Raw genomic sequence first — 23321 nt, 5'->3', positions numbered from 1 at the left:
TTGCCCCCCACCGGCCGTTCTGAGTAGACTGTAAGGATTTGTTCGGACCAGTGGATGAGTACCAGTGGTGGGATGTACATAAGGCGACTGGACTCAGGACCCCCTCCACCAGTTGAGAGGATTATCTAATTGTCTGACAAGCATGAGCAGCTCCAAACGTTTTGTTGTCCGCTATCCAGAGGCAGAGGGCCCCGTTGTTACACTCCTGTGTGTATTGAAACCATTTCCAGGTGCTTGGCTGAAGGACATTTGGTCTCACTGCCTTTGACACCCACCCACTATCACCTCAGTTTGCAGTGGTGTCGTGAGCGATTAAACTGGACTGCTACAGAGTGGAACCGGGTTGTCTTCAGCGACAAATCCAGGCTTAGTTTGGACACAGACAACGGACATGTTTGTATCTGGAGACCTCAGGGTGAGCACCTCAATCCTGCCTTTGCTGTCAAGTGGCACTCTGCCCCCTCTGTTTGTGTGATGGTCTGGGGGGCATCGCATATGACAGTTGGTCACCCCTAGTAATGGTGCAAGGGACAATGACAGCTCAGCAATATGTTCAGGACCGCCTGCAGCCACATGTGTTCCTCTCATGGCGGCTTCCAAAAGGCTTTTTTAAACAGAATAATGCTCGGCTGCACACACAAGGATGTCACAGGAATGTCCCCACAACATTGTTAAACTTCCGTGGCTGTCCAGTCATCATTTATCACCAATAGAACATGTATGGGACCATTTGAGACACCAACTTCGGCAATATATGAGTTTGTATAATCTAGGGGCTCAGTCACAGCAAATGTGAACTGATATGCCGGAATCTGTATGCCTTCATGCCCGCCCATATCACATCTTGTATCTAAACTATAGGCAGCCCAACTGGGTACTAGAGCCTCCATGCCCAACTGTATCACATCTTGTATCCAAGCTAGAGGCAATTCAACAGGGTGCTAGAGCCTCCAAGCTCACCAGTATCATATCCTGTATACAAGCTAGAGGTGGTACAACAGGGTACTAGAGCCTCTATGCCCGTCTGTATCACATCTTGTATTCAAGCTAGAGGTGGTACAACATGGTACTAGAGCCTCCATGCCCATCTGTATCACATCTTGTATCCAAGCTAGAGGCGGTACAACATGGTACTAGAGCCTCCATGCCCATCTGTATCACATCTTGTATCCAAGCTAGAGGCGGTACAACAGGGTACTAGAGCCTCCATGCCCGCCTGTATCACATTTTGCATTCAAGCTTGAGGCGGTACAACAGGGTACTAGAACCTCCATGCCCACCTGTATCACATCTTGCATCCAAGCTAGAGGTGGTACAACAGGGTACTAGAGCCTCTATGCCCGCCCGTATCACATCTTGTATCCAAGCTAGAAGCAGTACAACAGGGTACTAGAGACTCTCTTCAAGTGTTCAGTTTTCTGCAATAAATCCTTCTTTTGCTCTGATTCTGTAATCACTTACTTATATCAGCGTTACAATCACACAGAGAAAGTTTAATTTCATTCCGACCACTTCTTCTAGGGAATGGATTTTTGACAGTGAGTGTATTGCATTGTCACGTATTTATGCATCTTAATAATGGCCATGTACACGGGTCGATTATCGCACAAAATTCATTCAAACAAAGAAAATGCGTGATAATCATTACTAGAGATGAGCGAACGTACTCGGATAAGCACTACTCGTCCGAGTAATGTGCCTTATCCGAGTACCGCTGTGCTCGTGCTCAAAGATTCGGGACGCGCTGCGGAGCGGGGAGCTGCAGGGGAGAGCGGGGAGGAACGGAGGGGAGATCTTTCTCTCCTTCTCTCCCGGCCGCTCTGCCCCGCTCCCCGCTCCGACTCACCTGTCAGCAGCGGAGCGCCCCGAATCTTTGAGCACGAGTACAGCGGTACTCGGATAAGGCACATTACTCGGACGAGTAGTGCCTATCCGAGTACGTTCGCTCATCTCTAATCATTACGTCTAAATGCAAAAACATTGTTTACTATGTGTTTACTTTTCGCCATTGCTCAGTTTCAACTAGCATAAAAATCATCGCTGGTTTGTTCACATCTCGCTGCATGTAAACGCTCCCCGCTTCACATAGAATGCGATCCAGCGGTGTTCACTGCCTGTCTAATTGCTCTGCACGAGCGCTAACAACCTAAGTGGTGACCTCAGCACTCGTGCAGTCATTTATCCCTGTTATCATCTGATTGCTGGGGGATCCTTATTTTTAGGCCGCCTGTCCGCAAGTATTATTTTCATTGCGTTCTCCGCGGCGATAATAAGTGAAAGCTTTCCATAGCGTTGTTATGGAAATGGCAGCCCCCCTGTCCACGAGTTGAGAATCATAGCGATTCTCCGCTTGTGGGCAGCAAATCGCGACATGCCGTGATTTGCCCCGATTCTCCGCGGTGAGCCCATTCATTTCAATGGGGCTGCTCACAAAAGGCTAAAAGCACAGCGTCTTCAACGCTGCACTTTGACAGTGTTGAATGTTTTATCTTTGGGCATTTTCAGCCCTGCTTCGCCCATTAAAATGAATAGGCAGCGTTTCAGCACTGCTGAAAACGCGGCAAACTTGGTGCCGCGTTTTTGGCAGCGCTAACCGCACACCGATTTTTGGGGGGAGGGCTTGCAATATAAGCCCTACCCTGAAAATTAGTCCTAGCTACACTAGATAGAAAAGAAAAAAAAGCAATACTCACCTAGCCACTGCCGTCTGGGTTGCGGCCGCTGGTCTCTGCAGCTGGTCCGGGCTTCCCCTGCACTGACAAATCTATTGCCGTAGGCTAGATTTGAGAACCCCGCCTCCAGCAATAGATTGCTGTGATTGGTTCTCGGCGGTGGCTCGATGCCCAATCACAGCCCTTCATTGACTGCCTCAGCCAATCAGAGATTGCCAGCAGCAGAGATCAGCGGTCGCGACCTAGACAACAGCGGCTAGGTGAGTATTGATTTTTTTTCTTTTCAGCATCCTTGGCTGCGTTTTAAGCTGAGCTGAAAACGCAGCCAAAACGCTGGCATAAAGAATGCCAGCGCTGCTGAAACCAGGCGGAATCTGCAGTAAATGCAGCGCTTTCTGCAAACGCCTGTGTGAGGGAGGCCTTAGAGTGGGTTGTCCAGATTGGACAACCTCTTTTAACTCCATCTGTTCGATTCTCTGTTCTTCTTGCCCATGTGTCATGAAAGGGAGCTGGCATCTGCTCTTAAAGTTCAAAGCAGAACTAATGCATATTATGTGTAGCAACAGCATATTTCATAACGTTCTACAAAAGATAAAGTGCAGCAGTACTTCTCCCCTGACTATCTAGTTTCCCAATCTAAGTATGTTGTTGGGTTGTGAAAGAAAACTGTAGCACCAAGAAGAAAATCACATGAAACTGGAAGAACAGTAAAACTCTGTGCCGCTGCAGTACAGTATGGACAGATTCAGACTTTTAGGGCTCCAGTCCACGGATGGATTTGCATTGTGGAGTACGGAGCGGGATTCCATCTCCGGACTCTGCAGCAAATCCAGCCCATAGCATGCAATGTAAAAATGCTCTGTCCTGCCCACGAGCAGAAATCGATTGCGATTTTCCGCTCGTAGAGAAGAAATCACAGCATGCCGTGATTTTGTGCGGGCTACGCACTGACGGCTTCCATTGATGTCAATGGAAGCCGTCGGTCCTGCGGCCATTCTGCAATCATCATTGCAGAATGTCCCCAGGAGCCGCGTCATCGCCATAGCGACGGCGCGGCGTCCTCTGTACTGTGCATGCATGCAGGGCACAAGCAGGCACATCCGCAGCACAGAGAAGTGACGTTGGACAGGTAAGCTGGGGTCACTGTCTGGGCACTGGGTCGAACTCCACTGCGGGAATCCGGCATGCGGGGTCTGACCCGCCTGTGGACAGGCGGCCTTAAATGGAATTGTGTAAAATTATGCACTGTGAAACTCAGACACCCGGGTCAAACTTAAAATAGGCGACAAGCAGGCTCATTTGATGGATGGGGTCAGTCACAGGTTTATTATACTGAATCTCAAACATTGGTTTTGTAAGGAGCCTTTCACATGGGCAGAATATTTCTACAATGCCGCTGTAGAATTTGCCATTGTGTAGAAAATTCCACACCAAAATCAATATGTCCAACGTGTGGGTTTTAATACAGAATGGCAAAACTGAAGAGTGACTTTCTGGCCTCCTGCTACAACAAACCATTGGCCTACTTCCGCTACATTGATGACATCATAATCATTGGACCAACACCGAACAAGAACTAAAAACATTCCATGAGAGATTCAATGCATTCCACCCCACCATAAACCTGACATTAAGCTACTCATATACTAAAATCAACTTTTTGGATACCAGCATAAAAATGTTAAATAACTCATAGCTATACTGAAAACCGATTGATCGGCCCACATACCTAAGATGGGACAGCTTCCATCCTAAGCACATCAAGAAGTCCATCATCTACAGCCAGGCCATCACATATTAAGCCACAATAGCGGCAAGAGTGCCCCCCCCCCTCCCAACAATTTTTACTTCTGAAAAGCCCTCATTAGCAATGCATACCTTAGCTAAGCACCACACTACCTCCAACAAAGCACAATCACTGCCTGCATGACACTCCGCTGCCACTTCTCGTGGGTTACATGCTGCCCAACCCCCCCGCCCCCCACGCACGACCCAGTGTCCACAGCACACACCAAACTGTCCCTGCGCAGCCTTCAGCTGCCCTCATGCCACACCACCCTCATGTCTATTTATAAGTGCGTCTGCCATGAGGAGGAACCGCAGGCACACACTGCAGAGGGTTGGCACGGCTAGGCAGCGACCCTCTTTAAAAGGGGCGGGGCGATAGCCCACAATGCTGTACAGAAGCAATGAGAAATCCAATCCTGTGCCACCTCCATCAGGAGCTGCACACGTGGGCATAGCAATGGGGAACCTATGTGCCACACACTATTCATTCTGTCAAGGTGTCTGCATGCCCCAGTCAGACCGCGTTTTTTTATAAACAGTCACAGGCAGGTACAACTCGGCAATGGGAATTCCGTGTGCACCCACAGCATGGGTGGCTCCCTGGAACCCACCGGCGGTACATAAATATATCCCATTGCATTGCCCATCACAGCTGAGGTAATGTCATGTTAAATGCAGGTGGGCTTCGGCTGACACTGCATGCCCCAGCCAGGCCATCACATACAACCGGATCTGCTCCAACCCAACAGATAGAGAGGAACATTAATACCATCTTAAAAGGACATTTACAAATCAGGGCTACCATCCCACCTCAATTGATGACCAAATCACCAGAGCCACCAGGATACCTAGAAATCAACTACTTCAATACACAGAGAAGGAAGGAAACAATCATGTGCCTCTAGTAGTGACCTACAATTCACAGCTAGAGGTACTAAGGAAGACTGCAAAGAAAGTCCATCATACCCTACACAAGGATGACCGTCTGAAAACCATATTCCCGGACCCTCCGCTTCTGTGCTACAGGCAAACTCCAAAGTTGAGGAACTTTATAATCAGGAGTGCATTGCCCTCTGACACACAAAAAGGAACCAATCCCTGTAATGTGAGGAGCTGCAAGACCTGCTCACATGTATAGGACACGGACAGAATACAAATCCCCAACACACAGCAGGACTATAAGATCCCTGGGACATTCACATGTTCCACTTCCAATGTTGTGTACCTGATCCTATGCAGTAAATGGGGGCCTTTATGTCGGAGAAACAGAACAAAAACTTAAAGCGAGGATGAGGGTCTCATCACCACACGATTAAACAGAGAAAGACAGACTTCCCTGTGGCCAAGCACTTTTCTAGTCATGGATACAATTTGGAAGACATAAAAGTTATTATACTGAATGGCCATTTCAGATCACGTTCGAAGTACAAATCTTGTAATTAATTTATACTAAGAAAAAAACATTACTTCGCCTAATGTAAAAGTGTACAAAAATAACGTCCTGTATTTCTAAACCTAAGTTCAGCTTGCCAGAGGCAACGTAGCACATGATGACTTTGTAGGGAGGGGTTTACTGTACATGTCATCCTCAACAACCAGACAGCCAATCATAGTGCTACAGAAAATATGCCTGCGTTGTTAGGTGTGGCTGTAACCTCCTTATAAAAATCTGAAGCTCAAGGCTGCTTTCTTCTGCTTAGTATTTCTGAGAGCGCTCAACACTTTCTTGACCAGTAAGTTTTAACTTTCTTAATTAGTTTTCCTTTTAATGCCTTAGTGATTTCCTTAGCTGTCCTCTCATATGTTGTCTGATGCAGCTGAGCACTGAGAGGGACTGTACGCAGCTGTCAGTGAATGCTAAAATGTTTCTAATAATCTGTACAATGTAGCAACTGTAAGAATAATATAAACGTAGAAAAGTACAGGGTAGAGTTAAGAAAACTGGCATTGGTTCCACTTTCTGAGGTTTCTCACCATGGAGACATATTTGGAAGGAGAGCCAAGCTGTGAATCATACCTAAATGTCCAGCTTCTACTACACTGTAGGAAAAAGTTTTAAAGCTAAACTTTTGCTACTCTATACTTTTGACGCTGTGCAGGTTTGCTACTTTGCCTGCATTTAGGGAGTTAATAAATGAAAGAAGATGCAGAACTGCGATAAAATGCTCTAACAGACAGGGCGCTCACACACGTAGCTGATTGTAGCGCAGATTATGGTATGGATATGCCGCAGATTTTACCCTTTTAATTGAATTTAAATTGAAGGGGTGAAATGTGCACCAAAATCAGCAGCAAATCAGTTATGCGTGAAAGTACTCTTAAAAAGGAAAAGGAGACTTCCTTATGTACTCAATGTTAAACTGGTTTTTCAAGTTCTGGACAACTTTTATGAAGTTTGCTTTTAAAATAGTACTGTAATGGCTTTGAATACTTTTTTTTCCTGTTTTACAGTCATTCACTTTACCCTAGAAATACAGTGAAATGATTAAAAACATAATGTTTTGGGTAATGTTTAAGGAAGATCTGGCAGCCCTCCAGACATGTCTATTTTAGCATTAAAATAACAATTCTGGAGTTTCTGAAATCTATGTTTCTTCCCCTGGAAATTTCTGAATAAATTGACAAGTGGGTGTTACCAGTTGAGGGGGAGGAGTCCCTAAACAGTCTGATATTGTCTGACCACCTCTAACAGTGCCAGACTGTGTAGGAACACACATTATGGATAAGTATAATGGTAATAACCAGTTGTTATTTTATTCCTAAATATTCAGGAGTAACGGAGGCAAGGCAGAAGACTGAGTTATGGGACAAAATGAGAATACAAGTATTTACTAAAGCGGTCATGTCAGGAGTGGTGTCTTTAAAGAAGACTTAAACCTGGTTTAGACACAACGATTATCGCACAAAATATGTCTTTTGAGCAACTTTTGAGCCATAATTGTTGTGTGCATTTACAGTGCAAGGTGTTCGCTCAAACGTTGCGCACCGAGCGGGTATGCAGAAGACAAGTGGGGTCACTTGTCTTCTGCATCTAGCTGTTCTCAACTCGGAGCGCCTAGCTGTAATACAGCTAAGCGCTCTGAGCAGGGGATGCAAAAGACAAGGGGGGCCACTTGTCTTCTGCATCCAGCTGTTCTCTGCTTGGAGTGCCCAGCTATTATACAGCTGAGCGCTCTGAGTGGGGGATGCAAAAGACAAGCGAGGCTGCTTGTCTTCTGCATCTACCTGTTCTCTGCTCGGCGCGCCCAGTTGTTATACTGCTGAGCGCTCCAAGAGGGGTATGCAGAACACAGCTGGACGCTGTGTTCTTCATACCCCGCCTGTGTTCAGGGAGCGGGATAAAGCTGAAACAATAGTATCAGCTGTGTCCTGCTTTGAATTCCTGATAAGGCTCATTGCTCTCTTTCAGCATACTGAAAGAGAACAATCAGAGACTGGTTAACGAAAAGCATTGCTATGGAAAGCGCCAGCCCCTGTCCACGAGCGGAGAATCATTGTAATTCTCCGCTCGCGGCAGGCAATTCGCAGCAATCTATCAGATAGGGCTGACCGGTGGAGATTCGGCGGTGGCTCCTGCTCCACGGCGGCGGCTCCCACGGCGGAGATCTGCCGCGGGACTTCGCAACGCCCGTGGACAGCCTGCCAAAACGATGAGTGATGAGTTTAACTATGACAGTGCAGTGTAAATAGCAGCCGTTCAATATTGAACAGCCACTATGTTAACGGAATGGAGAGGGGCGGGGAGGAGCGAGAACTGAAATCTGCTCCTGCTGCACCTCTGTGAGCCAGCGATATAGGACCGTGTATGTGCGCGACGCATGTCGGGCATCATTTTCCCGACATTCGTCCCATCTAAATGGGGCTTAACTCACAAGACATTTTATGGGAATTGTTGTGGGTTCTAACCCAGCAGCTTGAGTAACATCCAATAAGGTGGACATATGCATAGTGATTTTTAGCCACACAATTCTCAAAATCTCAGCACACTTTTGCCATGTGCTCAGCAAAAACGCAATCCTGTGCTTTACCTATACTAGCGACATGGTCATGCATCACATTGTAACACTGCATAAGGCCCTACTTCTCAAGAACCTCACAGGACCTGCATGATCTGCGTCTATGGTATGTGTGTCCTAGACAAATAACAGCTCATATTTTTCTATGGAGGAGCTTTATGTGAGAGAGGTATTATCTTTCATTGTAATCCTGCTCTCTGGTGATAACATAAAAAACTTTATCTAAACAATAGCTTCTAATGATAGATTTTAGACAGATGGTCCAGTTGTAAACTATCAATGGAGATGTCATTAATAGTAGACCCCTGAAAATCAGCTGTGCGCTGGGCTGGTTTGCGCATACTTTCAGCTGATTTCTTCAGCAAGTGGACAGCTCCGTTCACCACTGCAGTGGCCAGATGTTATATTGCAAGCAATGTTCACATTCAACTGAATGGCAACTTTGCTTGTAGTACCAATTATCTGGAGCTGTCTGCTTTCTGCCAATATAAGTTCAGTGCATGAGCATACTGACTTGACAAACAGCTGTTCGATGGGGGTCTCAGGACGCAGACGTCCCCTGATCTACTGTTGATGGACAATCCTGCAGATAGGTAATTAACAATTCAGAAATGGACAACTTCTCTAAGGCTTTATTAAAATTGTGATAATAAACATTTACCTTTACTAACTATTTTGCCCGGGCTCATATGAGCGGATTTGAATTGTGGATTCCGCGATTGGCGTCAGTACGGCCTTTTTGCGGCTAAACGTGGGCATTGGAAGGCATGCATTTTCGAATTTTCCTTCACACTCACGGATATGAATTGCATATTCTTTGAGCAGAACAAAAATCGAAGCATGCTCTGTTTTACAGCAGAATCGATGGGATTGTATCCATTGATTTCAATGGAGGTGTCTGACCAGCAACCCATATGAAAACCCATATAACATGAAGCGACCACACAGGAAATACAAGCAATCAAGAAACAAAAACTGTACTGCGCATGACTGCCTGCATGCCTCCACGGTCATCTGCAATACAGTTAAGGTTGGTACTCAAGAGTTATTGGTCGGGCTCACAGCCGGCATCCACTGCGGACCCTCTACATACCATGCCACAGGACTTTTTTGACAGTCTGACCTACATTTGGACGTTACTTATATCCAGGCTGAATTTTTATCAATAACCCTTAGTACTCCAAGTTTCTTCATATGCTTGACAAAGGACATTGAATCCAAAATGTTGCAAATTGTGTACTTAATGTGAATATCTGGACTGTTCCAATAAACCTCATGAGCACTAAAAAAACAATCTTATTTCCGATACTGGTAGAGTCTGAGACGGAGGGACATTGCACCATGTCTAATCTACATAAGGGAGTGCTACCTAACGCAGTTCTAAACACAAACCAACAACTGAACGATAAATGAGAATCTTCACTTCTCATTCGTCATTCCGTTTCTGCAGAACTAAAAATCATCGTTTGCTCGTTTACTTGTTGTTGCGTTTAAACAGCGCTATTTCAGTGTTTCACATAGGAATATGAGACTCTGAACGAGAGGTAAATGATTCTCATTGAATGAGTCTACAGTGAATCTGTCTGTCTAATCAGGCTGCACAAGTGCAAACGAGCCGCTGATGACGTCACCAGCTCGTTCTCTCACCCAGATGACAGTGGTGCCATCTAAAAGGATGCTTTGCGAACAAGAAGTCAGTAATTACTCACATTTCTGTCACCTTGCAGCTTAATCCTATAGTTCATAATTAATAGCAGAGTTATCGGCAACCTGTAAATAGCTGTTTTACAAAGGAAGAAAACAATGTAATTCCCACTATCTCCCTAGAGCTATTGGCCAAATATCTCATATCTCGGCCAGCTAGAGGGCAGTTGTCAAATCCAAATAATAGAGCTTGGTAAATATTTGTGAAAAACTTGCTAAGGTTCTTGATTTCTGAAGTAATTTCCCTTTTTAGTTTCATAGTCTTTAGAGGGGTGAGCATGGTGCTGGTTATCTTTAATAACCCAGGTTTTGTTTTTATCCAAGTTGAACTATTAGTTTCCATATATGTTAACTACTAGAGATGAGCGAACTATTGAAAAGTTTGGTTTAGCTGGTTCACCGAACTTTCGCAAAAAACTCATTTAGGTCCGAATGAGTTCAAACTGAACCAGAAGTTCACCAAAACCCCAAAACTGGTGTATAACATTGTCTAAAAGCTATACAAGCACAGTACAGCTCTCATAGTGTTATACAGGGCTCTTATTGCTCCTAGGGCCCTTTTACATGTGCGGATGCCCACCAAGTCGTCTCAGCGGGGATCATTTTTGTGCTTTTACACTGGAAGGACCGTCACTAGTGAATAGAGGCGCAGTGGGTGGGGGATCGTTTTGGCCACTTCTGTCCATTCATAGTAAGCAGGCAGTCATTTATAAATAAATGACTGCCTGTTCAGACAGGTCAATCTGTCATTTGGTTTCCTACATATAGAAACTGAACGACAAACGAGAAGCGAACAGATTCTCATTTGTTATTCAGTTGGGCCATGCATCTACAGTAAATGATAATTTTTCAGATTCCCGCCGGATGCAGGAATCTAAACTATTTATTGTCCCCTGTAAGAGGGTCCTCATACTGCGTTATACACCAGTGTTCAGGGCTAGTGTTGAGCGAACTGAACCAGCAAAACCCAGTTTCAGATAGGAGTTTGCTAAAAGCTGGGTTCAGGTTCATGACAAACTTTCATCAGTTATGACCTGTAACAAGGTCCTGCTGGCTAAGGTCCCTCAACACTACTAAGTACTGTTGTACAAAAAGGCTATACATAAATGTGTATGTATATATATATATATATATATATACATATACATACACACACACATTGGCGGATCTATAAGGCCTCTCTTCTCCATACAAGGAGCCCTGTACTATGACTAAAGCATTATAGTTGGGGGCCTTGTTACAGGTTTTGCATTGGGGCCCAGGAGCTTCAGTATAGCCCCCATACAAGAGGAAAAAACAAAGTGCAAAATAGATGTGCTGCAGATTCTTTGTTGAAATTTTCCACACCTGTGAAGGTGACATCACACATCTCTTCTGTATGCCTTGTACTATAAATGCTGCAAACCTTCTCCAGCGATTCGTGGAGCGGAAACTCCCCCCATTTCCGGCCGGTATGAAGGCGGCCTCTAGTAGCCTCTAGTGTAGATGTACACTGTAATATCTGGTTAGCCAGTAGGGGGATCGCCTCTATAATACTTCTTTCTTTCTTCATACGTGCTAGCAGGGGGCGGCACTGTTTCTGCTCTGTATCACAATAACCATATGACTTGTATTTGTTTCAGCCTCGGAAACATTAGTAGCAGGAAATGAGTCACTTTCCGCAGTTAGGAGACATTTCTCTTTATATGGGATTGGAGCTTCAGTTCTCCAGGCATGATGTGTTGCCAGGTTTAGCACTCTGCCTTCTCCTCTATATACTAGAACGCAGTTTCATGGTAAAGTTAATGTATTTGTGCATTTTCCTGAAATGAATACAGATAATATTGATAAGGAGGGCTCGTCTCATTGCAGACATGGAGAAGGAACTCTCTCTGTTCCCCTAATCTGTGTGATCTGGAAATTAAAGAGATACAGTATAGCTAATTTTATTATTGAGCTTGTTGGTCTATTGTTTTAACTCTTTCATTTTCAGAGGCGTCATTCACATAGTACAGATTTGATCTGCAAGTTGAATCAGTATGTTAGCTGAAATCATTAATGGTTCCTGAACACTAAAATATATACAGAGCTCTTTAATGGGGGGACTTAAACTTTGCCCCCCCCCTCTCCCACCCCCATGACATTGGCAGGAGAGCAATGGTAACTGACAGCTGGACTGCCACAGCAATGACCAGGAGCAGAGATAACCGCGATCTCAATCATTTCACCCCTTAGATGCCACAGTTAATGTTAACCTTAGCATCTAAGTGGCTTACAGAGAAATTCTTAGTCCAACAATTCCTGTGATGGGAGTGTAGAGTGCTGATAGTTGCTATGGAAGCCAGAAGCCTAGCTATAGCCCTCAGAACTGTCGTCTTAGTTACGGTTATTAGACTTATTTTGTTGACAGTTGGCTGGCATAATACAGTACAATACTGAAGTATTGCAGCATATTATAAAATCAATCACGCAATCACTTGATCAGGACTTCTAAAAAAATACACAAGCGCACAAAAACGCAACGCCCTTCGTGCAAATGTGCACAAAAATACCCTTGCACCCATGTGAAGCCAACCTAAAGGGAAATTACTGTTTACCGTCTCCATGAGGGTAACTGAAAGTTATACAATACATTACATGTACACTAAGGCCTCCTGCACACTGCAGACCCGGATTCCGCATGTGGAATCCCACAGTGTAATCCGGCCCTGGGAGCAGTGGTGCCCGTGCTTTCATTTTCACCTGTACTATGGATGGTCCGCATGTCTCGCCGTCGGATATATGCGCAGTACAGATTTTTTTTTAAATTACTGCTTTTTCCGCTTTATCGCCTATTGATGACCTTTCTGCAATGTCAATTGCGAAGGGCCGTGGATTGGACGGCTTCCGTTGACTTCAATGGAAGTCGTCTGCGCAGAATCCACGCAAAAAGGGAGCATGCAGCCAGTCGCAGCTGCTATTCACGAGATTAGCTCCCCCTCCCTTTGCCAGCCGGCTCCCATAGGAGCCTATGGGAGTCACCGGCGCTGCGCTGTCAAAAAGATAAGACATGTCCTATCTTTTGAGGCGAGAGATCTCGGCATAAAAAAATGTGCCTATTATTTTTTTTCACTGTTTATATTTTTATGTTAAAAATGGGAAAAGTTTCTTGTTTTTAAATTTTAATATTTTCTAAATGTAATTACTAGAGATGAGCGAACGTACTCGTCCGAGCTTGATACTCGTTCGAGTATTAGCGTGTTCGAGATGCTCGTTACTCGTGACGAGTACCACGCGATGTTCAAGTTACTTTCACTTTCATCTCTGAGACGTTAGCGCGCTTTTCTGGCCAATAGAAAGACAGGGAAGGCATTACAACTTCCCCCTGCGACGTTCAAGCCCTATACCACCCCCTGCAGTGAGTGGCTGGCGAGATCAGGTGTCACCCGAGTATAAAAATCGGCCCCTCCCGCGGCTCGCCACAGATTTGTTCTGACATAGAGGAGGGAAAGTGCTGTTGGTGCCGGAGCTGCTATAGGGAGAGTGTTAGGAGTATTTTTGGCTTCAAGAACCCCAATGGTCCTTCTTAGGGCCACATCTAACCGTGTGCAGTACTGTGGAGGCTGCTTTTTGCAGTGTTGCACATTTTTTTTTTTTGTATATCGGCCGTGCAGAGCATTGCGCCCTGCAGTAATTATACATACTCCAGGGCCAGTAGTGGTGGTGAGGCAGGGACAGAAGACATATATTGTGAGGCAGGGACAGAAGACATATATTGTGAGGCAGGGACAGAAGACATATATTTATTGAATATAGGCAGTGGGCCTTTCCAAAAACATTTGGGGAAAAAAATCTATTTGGGCTGCCTGTGACTGTCCTCAGTGTTCTGGATCTGTGCTGGGTGTAGTTGTTCTCCTAATTCATACGCAGCCAGCTAAGTGTTACAGCAGGCTTGCGCAAAATTATTTCCTGGCGTTCCGTAAGCGAAGTCAGCCTCCAACCACAGGCCAATAAGCGGTACATTTAATTACAGCGTTCTGTTTCTGCACTACTGGTAATACACCATGCTGAGGGGTAGGGGTAGGCCTAGAGGACGTGGACGCGGGCGAGGACGCGGAGGCCCAAGTCAGGGTGTGGGCACAGGCCGAGCTCCTGATCCAGGTGTATCGCAGCCGACTGCTGCGGGATTAGGAGAGAGGCACGTTTCTGGTGTCCCCACATTCATCTCACAATTAATGGGTCCACGCGGTAGACCTTTATTAGAAAATGAGCAGTGTGAGCAGGTCCAGTCGTGGATGGCAGAAAGTGCATCCAGCAATCTATCGTCCACCCAGAGTTCTGCGCCGTCCACTGCTGCAACTCTGAATCCTCTGGCTGCTGCTCCTCCTTCCTCCCAGCCTCCTCACTCCATTACAATGACACATTCTGAGGAGCAGGCAGACTCCCAGGATCTGTTCCCAGGCCCCTGCCCAGAATGGCCAGCAATGGTTCCTCTCCCACCGGAGGAGTTTGTCGTGACCGATGCCCAACCTTTTGAAAGTTCCCGGGGTCCGGGGGATGAGGCTGGGGACTTCCAGCAACTGTCTCAAGACCTTTCAGTGGGTGAGGAGGACGATGACGATGAGACACAGTTGTCTATCACTCAGGTAGTAGTAATTGGAGTAAGTCCGAGGGAGGAGCGCACAGAGGATTCGGAGGAAGAGCAGCAGGACGATGAGGTGACTGACCCCACCTGGTTTGCTACGCCTACTGAGGACAGGTCTTCAGAGGGGGAGGCAAGGGCTGCAGCAGGGCAGGTTGCAAGAGGCAGTGCGGTGTCCAGGGGTAGAGGCAGGGCCAGACCGAATAATCCACCAACTGTTTCCCAAAGCGCCCCCTCGCGCCATGCCACCCTGCAGAGGCCGAGGTGCTCAAAGGTCTGGCAGTTTTTCACTGAGAGTGCAGACGACCGACGAACAGTGGTGTGCAACCTTTGTCGCGCCAAGATCAGCCGGGGAGCCACCACCACCAGCCTCACCACCACCAGCATGCGCAGACATATGATGGCCAAGCACCCCACAAGGTGGGACGAAGGCCGTTCACCGCCTCCGGTTTGCACCGCTGCCTCTCCCCCTGTGCCCCAACCTGCCACTGAGATCCAACCCCCCTCTCAGGACACAGGCACTACCGTCTCCTGGCCTGCACCCACACCCTCACCTCCGCTGTCCTTGGCCCCATCCACCAATGTCTCTCAGCGCACCGTCCAGCCGTCGCTAGCGCAAGTGTTGGAGCACAAGCGCAAGTACGCCGCCACGCACCCGCACGCTCAAGCGTTAAACGTGCACATAGCCAAATTTATCAGCCTGGAGATGCTGCCGTATAGGGTTGTGGAAACGGAGTCTTTCAAAAGTATGATGGCGGCGGCGGCCCCGCGCTACTCAGTTCCCAGTCGCCACTACTTTTCCCGATGTGCTGTCCCAGCCCTGCACGACCACGTCTCCCGCAACATTGTACGCACCCTCACCAACGCGGTTACTGCCAAGGTCCACTTAACAACGGACACGTGGACAAGCACAGGCGGGCAGGGCCACTATATCTCCCTGACGGCACATTGGGTGAATTTAGTGGAGGCTGGGACAGAGTCAGAGCCTGGGACCACTCACGTCCTACCCACCCCCAGAATTGCGGGCCCCAGCTCGGTGGTGGTATCTGCGGTGGTGTATGCTTCCTACACTAAAGCACCCTCCTCCTCCTCCTCCTACGCAACCTCTGTCTCGCAATCAAGATGTGTCAGCAGCAGCACGTCGCCAGCAGTCGGTGTCGCGCGGCATGGCAGCACAGCGGTGGGCAAGCGTCAGCAGGCCGTGCTGAAACTACTCAGCTTAGGAGATAAGAGGCACACGGCCCACGAACTGCTGCAGAGTCTGACAGAGCAGACCGACCGCTGGCTTGCGCCGCTGAGCCTCCAACAGGGCATGGTGGTGTGTGACAACGGCCGTAACCTGGTGGCGGCTCTGCAGCTCGGCAGCCTCACGCACGTGCCATGCCTGGCCCACGTCTTTAATTTGGTTGTTCAGCGCTTTCTGAAAAGCTACCCATGCTTTTCAGACCTGCTCGGAAAGGTGCGCCGGCTCTGCGCACATTTCCGCAAGTCCCACACGGACGCTGCCACCCTGCGGACACTGCAACATCGGTTTCATCTGCCAGTGCACCGACTGTTGTGCGACGTGCCCACACGGTGGAACTCTACGCTCCACATGTTGGCCAGGCTCTATGAGCAGCGTAGAGCTATAGTGGAATACCAACTCCAACATGGGCGGCGCAGTGGGAGTCAGCCTCCTCAATTCTTTACAGAAGAGTGGGCCTGGTTGGAAGACATCTGCCAGGTCCTTGGAAACTTTGAGGAGTCTACCCAGATGGTGAGCGGCGATGCTGCAATCATTAGCGTCACCATTCCTCTGCTATGCCTCTTGAGAAGTTCCCTGCAAAGCATAAAGGCAGACGCTTTGCGCTCGGAAACGGAGCCGGGGGAAGACAGTATGTCGCTGGATAGTCAGAGCACCCTCCTGTCTATATCTCAGCGCGTTGAGGAGTAGGAGGAGGAGCATGAGGAGGATGAGGAGGAGGGGGAAGAGACAGCTTGGCCCACTGCTGAGGGTACCCATGCTGCTTGCCTGTCATCCTTTCAGCGTGTATGGGCTGAGGAGGAGGAGGATCCTGAAAGTGATCTTCCTAGTGAGGACAGCCATGTGTTGCGTACAGGTACCCTGGCACACATGGCTGACTTCATGTTAGGATGCCTTTCTCGTGACCCTCGCGTTACACGCATTCTGGCCACTACGGATTACTGGGTGTACACACTGCTCGACCCACGGTATAAGGAGAACCTTTCCACTCTCATACCCGAAGAGGAAAGGGGTTCGAGAGTGATGCTATACCACAGGACCCTGGTGGACAAACTGATGGTAAAATTCCCATCCGACAGCGCTAGTGGCCGAAGGGCCAGGTAGCAGGGGAGGCGCAGAGATCAGGCAGCATGTACAGCACAGGCAGGGGAACACTCTCTAAGGCCTTTGACAGCTTTCTGGCTCCCCAGCAAGACTGTGTCACCGCTACCCAGTCAAGGCTGAGTCGGCGGGAGCACTGTAAAAGGATGGTGAGGGAGTACATAGCCGATCGCACGACCGTCCTCCGTGACGCCTCTGCCCCCTACAACTACTGGGTGTCGAAGCTGGACACGTGGCCTGAACTCGCGCTGTATGCCCTGGAGGTGCTTGCTTGTCCTGCGGCTAGCGTCTTGTCAGAGAGGGTGTTTAGTGTGGCTTGGGGAATCATCACAGATAAGCGTACCCGCCTGTCAACCGACTGTGCCGACAGGCTTACACTCATCAAGATGAACAAAGCCTGGATTTCCCCAGACTTCTCTTCTCCACCAGCGGACAGCAGCGATACCTAAACAATACGTAGGCTGCACCCGCGGATGGAAGCATTGTTCTCTATCACCATCAAAAACGTGGACCTTTTAGCTTCATCAATCTGTGTATAATATTCATCCTCCTCCTCCTGCTCCTCCTCCTGAAACCTGACGTAATCACGTCGAACGGGCAATTTTTCTTAGGCCCACAAGGCTCAGTCATATAATTTTTGTAAACAATTTTTATACGTTTCAATGCTCATTAAAGCGTTGAAACTTTCACCTCAACCAATTTTTATTTTAACTGGGTTGCCTCCAGGCATAGTTACAAATTAAGCCACATTAACCAAAGCGATTAATGGGTTTCACCTGCCCTCTTGGTTGGGCATGGGCAATTTTTCTGACGTACATTAGTACTGTTGGTACACCAATTTTTGGGGGCCCTCGCTTACAGTGTAATCCAATTAATTTTTTGCCCACCTGCATTAAAGCTGATGTTACATCAGCTGTGTTGGGCACTGCAATGGGATATATTTATGTACCGCCAGTGGGTTCCAGGGAGCCACCCATGCTGTGGGTCCACAGGGAGTTGTAACTGCATGTGTCTACTTCTAAAGAACCCCAGTCTGACTGGGGCATGCAGTGTGGGCCAAAGCCCACCTGCATTTAATCGGACGTTACCTCAGCTGTGAGGGGTACTGCAATGGGATACATTTATGTACAGCCGGTGGGTTCCAGGGAGCCACCCATGCTGTGGGTGCACACGGAATTCCTATTGCGGAGTTGTACCTGCCTGTGACTATTTATAAAAAAATGCCGTCTGACTGGGGCATGCAGACACCTTGACAGAATGAATAGTGTGTGGCACATAGGTTCCCCATTGCTATGCCCACGTGTGCAGCTCCTGATGGCGGTGGCACAGGATTGGATTTCTCATTGCTTCTGTACAGCATTGTGGGCTATCGCCCCGCCCCTTTTAAAGAGGGTCGCTGCCTAGCCGTGCCAACCCTCTGCAGTGTGTGCCTGCGGTTCCTCCTCATGGCAGACGCACTTATAAATAGACATGAGGGTGGTGTGGCATGAGTGCAGCTGAAGGCTGTGCAGGGACACTTTGGTGTGCGCTGTGGACACTGGGTCGTGCAGGGGGGGAGGGGGGGCTGGGCAGCATGTAACCCAGGAGAAGTGGCAGCGGAGTGTCATGCAGGCAGTGATTGTGCTTTGTTGGAGGTAGTGTGGTGCTTAGCTAAGGTATGCATTGCTAATGAGGGCTTTTCAGAAGTAAAAGTTGTTGGGAGGGGGGGGGGGCACTCTTGCCGGTATTGTGGCTTAATAGTGGGACCTGGGAACTTGAGATGCAGCCCAACATGTAGCCCCTCGCTTGCCCTATCCGTTGCTGTGTCGTTCCCATCACTTTCTTGAATTGCCCAGATTTTCACAAATGGAAACCTTAGCGAGCATCGGCGATATACAAAAATGCTCGGGTCGCCCATTGACTTCAATGGGGTTCGTTACTCGAAACGAACCCTCGAGCATCGCGAAAATTTCGTCCCGAGTAACGAGCACCCGAGCATTTTGGTGGTCGCTCATCTCTAGTAATTACTAATTATGTATCTACATTTTTTAAAGCTTTTCTTTTCACATTATTTTAGTCTCCTGCTTGCAAAAATACTCTCTTGATTGCATTACGTAAGTACTGCAGTGTATTGTACAAGCAATGTATTGTTTTACAGACAACATTCTTTTAGGCCGGATTCACACGAGCGTACATGTATTTGCCCGCTCATGAGCGTTGTGGTTTTGTGGAAACAAAAATGCTTTTTTGGGCATGCATTGGCGTATTTTACCGTACTTTTTGTGCCCGCAAGGCATGTTCATTTGCTCGCGGCAAACAAAGAAGCAACAATTAAAATGGCTGAATAGTCTGAGTTCCAGATTTTTTTTCAGCAGAATTAGGGCTTATTCATATGAGTGTATATCGGCCGCCATTTTTACGGCCAGCTAATATATGCTACCATCTGATGCATTGGATTCCAATGCATCAGATCACACAGGCGAATTCCCACAGCGTAAAAGCGCTCGGCCGGGCCAATATACCGCCAGGCGCCTTTATGCTGGGCAGGATAGGTAGTCCTGGAACTATCTTCCTGGCTGGAATATTGCGGTGGCTGCATAGACTTCTATGGGAGCCAATGACAGCGGCTGGAGATGGAAGGGAGTTTAACAGCGTGACTACTAAACTCCCTCCTCCTTCTCTTCTCCTCTCTGCCCCTTGCTGTTTGCAATGGGAGGTGGCGGGTTGGAGCTAAGCACTGCCCTGTCCCGCCCCTCTCATTGCTGGCTGCGGACACGGAGCGAGGAGGGGGCGATAACTTAGCTCCGACCCGCCCTGCCCCCTCTATTGCAAACAGCCGAAGGGGAGGAGAGAGGAGGTGAGACGGCGAGGGGGAGGAAAAGGGGAGACAGCTTAGCAAGCGCAGTAGGCTAGGCACGCTATGGTTGGTGGAGGATGCGCAGTAGAGCGCTGTGAGCGAGATCTCGTGGTAGTGTGATACAATAGCGCGATCTGGGATATCTGATGCATGCGCCACTGTGATGAGAGACGGCGATGCTGGCTGTATTTGAATGGATGCTGGTCATGAAGTACTGAGTGCCATGTACACCTGGAACCCAGATGGACTCCTAGCAAGTGCAAGAAGGTGGACATTATGTGTATATTGCATGCAGCTGTGTGTAGGCCTGTGAGAGGGGGAGGAGTAACTGAACTGTTCTATTGGCAGGCATGATCTGTGTTTTAGTATTTAAGGGGGGTAAGTGATGTGCTGGGTTATGCTTGATAGAGACTGTTGGGTGGTTGAAACTGTGCTTTTACTGAAGCTGGAGAACTAAAGGTTTGATTTTTTTTTTTTATACCATATTTTTTTGCTGCTGTTTATACTTTATGGATTGTAGCTTAGCGGAGCTGTCTTCTCCCACCTGATGGCATATACACCTAGCCTGTGCATCACATGGTAGTGTATATTGGCCAGCCGTGAAAACACTGGCTGATGTATGCTTGTGTGAATAAGCCCTAATTCTGCTGGAATCTGGAACTCGGACTATTCAGTCATACAGCGTTTTATGCATCTCTTAGCATATTTTGCACACATTTGTGCCCATCTATTGACATCTATGAAGACTTTTGGTGTGCAGGAAATTTAAACATGCTGTGTATTTAAATTTTTTTTTTTTTTTTTTTTTTTTTTTTGTGCAATGGTAATGCATAGGAAAATACACTTATGTATATGAATCTATTCAAATGAATGGATTACTGCTTACTACACACTTAATTTTTGCAAATTATAAATATATCCGTGTGAATCTGACCTTAAGGTGTAACTGGTTTGCTAGAATGGCAGGCCTAGAGATTTTGTATGGGGCTATGTATTATACTTGCTGTATAAGTGAATACATGTGTGAATGAGCCCTAAGGCCCAAATCACATAATGCTTTTTTGCAGCAGTTTTTGATGCTTTTATATAGTCCAACCAGGAGCAATAATGCATTTTGATTCTTGTGGTGTCTTGAGTGTCAGCGATGCTTTTCCCTGAAAGTGTGTGTGTGTGTGTGTGCCTGTCCCTGTCCCGTCCGTCCGGAGACTCAGAAGGATAGGGCAGGCAGCAATTTCTCGCATTGCTCAAAAATCATGCGACTCTATCGCCCGTCTGAAAGCGAAATAAGAAAACTTTCACACTGCAGTATTTTGGTCACTATTTTGCCCCAGAATACTTCACGCTAAAATATGTCCAGCTGCTGTGAACCCACATACTTGCCACCCATAATGCCACTGCAAACCAAAAGCATATAGCCTGCTACTAGGGGCAATGGTCCATGATTACATACAAATACATAACAAAGAAGAATAAATAATACATTCCTTATGTATAATATACTAACACGATGGGTAAACGTATAAAAGATTTTGAAAAATGTTATTTAATATCTGTGCAGGATTTATTATCTACACAGAAACCTGAAGTGTAACTAAACAGTAAGACAGTGACACCTAGTGGGGCAACGCCAACATTACATCATACAATTGAAATCCTATACAGATTCAGATCTCAAAGTGCAAGAGTAATTAATAAGCCAAAAAAAAAAAAGCTAGCACCAATGTACACGTTATATACGATATAATCAGCTCTTGCATGATGTAATGGCAACTTTACCTAACTAAGTGTCCCTGTCTTACAGCTTCAGTCGTACTATTTTCCACTTTATATTCATGAGGTTTCCATGCATCTATTATGAATTTTTAGCACCTTTTTAGGAACTATTTTTCAATTCCTCTGTTTTTACTTGTCATGATTGTATGTATATAGAAAATGTATGGTTACTTGCTTTCTTGGTATGAGTTTGCATGTAATCATAGACTACTGCCTCTCCAGTACTGCGTTGGCTGTTTTTGTCCGCACACTGCTGTACCTTGCAGATATTGCATTCTTCTATTCCAGAGGTAAAAACTACTTATCACCTGTAAGACTTGCCTCCAACTTAGTTGCATTGTGGTATAATTCTTTCCTTTCTTATTATAGACCCCGATCTTCGCCATGGCTTTTATACGTCAGTTCCTAACGGAGGCTTTATTCCTGGATGACCATCCTGAACATGCAACTGTAAGTACTTAATGTTGTTCAAATAAGGGCGGCTTCACACGGGCGTATTGCAAAACTTTTTTGTTCAGTAAACGAGGATACTCTGTGTGTGTGCCTGCACACAATACTGTACAGACACCGCTTGTTCACATGGATGGGGAGTCATCCTGCCCTGAAGTAAATGGCTATTAAGCCAAATGAGGTGCCCTGTGTGTTTTGCACATACCCGCATGTTCATATGTGCGCATTTGTGCACCTCCCATAGACCTATGGGGGTCTTAAGTGCGCAAATGTGTTTGATCTAGAGCAAGTTCAAATTTATTTAATTTTTTTTAAACACAGATCAAGGTCTGTTCTCCCACGGCTGAGAAAACACGTGAGATTTGTGCATTACGAGACTCTCAAATCTCGCACGAATATGAACTCCCTTTAGATATTTTTTTTTTTTTTTTTTTTTTTACATCGTGGTGCGGAAAAAAACTGTGGCATGTTTTATCTTTGGCCATTCCCTCGGAACGCTAGGTCGGAAAACACATTACACTGTGTGCGATGTGCCATGCGAGGTTTCCCATTGAGAACCCTGGAGTGATGCAAGGCATTTGTGATATAAAAACATCTCACATCGCAGGGAAACTGCACACTCGCAAGCGTGATACTGGGCTGAGTTTCACAGCCCGATATCGCACTCACCCGTGTTAAATAAGCCTCACATGGGTGAGAATCTCACGCCAGTTCTGTAAGACGTACAAGACTCAACTTTATTATTTTGGCCTTCTTCACATAAGCGATCTTTAACCTCACAGCGATGCTGCAAGGATATAAACTGCAGCATGTTCTATCCTGGAGCACCTTGCCCATTGCTTTCATTGGGACCATAAAAGACATCGCATGGCACTCGCATGAAAAACGCACATCGGCAACTTCAAGTTATTGCCCTCTATTGCTTTCACCCGCATAAATGTAGTGTCGGGCCTCCTACTCGTGCACTTTTTTTTTTTTTTTCTTGGACAAAGCAGCATGAGCTTTAAGCACTTTTCACCGCATTTCTTCTACTAGTGTTTGTGGTGGCATTTTTGATTTGTTACATCTGTAACATGCAATTTTTCTGGCCATCTTTGTCTCTAAGGGTCAACTACCCACTACAGTTTTTTTTTTTTTT

General features: G+C 46.8%; 1 protein-coding gene across 1 annotated transcript in view; it reads left to right on the top strand.

Moving 5' to 3' along the window:
* Positions 1–6062: 6062 nt before the first annotated feature.
* LOC136628345 (annexin A1-like) overlaps positions 6063–23321 on the top strand; it is a 34754-nt gene continuing 17495 nt past the window's right edge. The window contains exons 1-2 of the mRNA XM_066604165.1: positions 6063–6193; positions 22103–22183. Of these exons, the coding sequence (XP_066460262.1) occupies positions 22118–22183 (66 nt within the window). The 5' untranslated portion in view covers positions 6063–6193; positions 22103–22117. The remainder of the gene's footprint in view (positions 6194–22102; positions 22184–23321) is intronic.

This window comes from Eleutherodactylus coqui, chromosome 5 (assembly GCF_035609145.1).
Source record: "Eleutherodactylus coqui strain aEleCoq1 chromosome 5, aEleCoq1.hap1, whole genome shotgun sequence".
NCBI lineage: Eukaryota > Metazoa > Chordata > Amphibia > Anura > Eleutherodactylidae > Eleutherodactylus > Eleutherodactylus coqui.
Note: the sequence above shows the minus strand (reverse complement) of the source record. Positions and strands in the feature narration are given on the sequence as shown.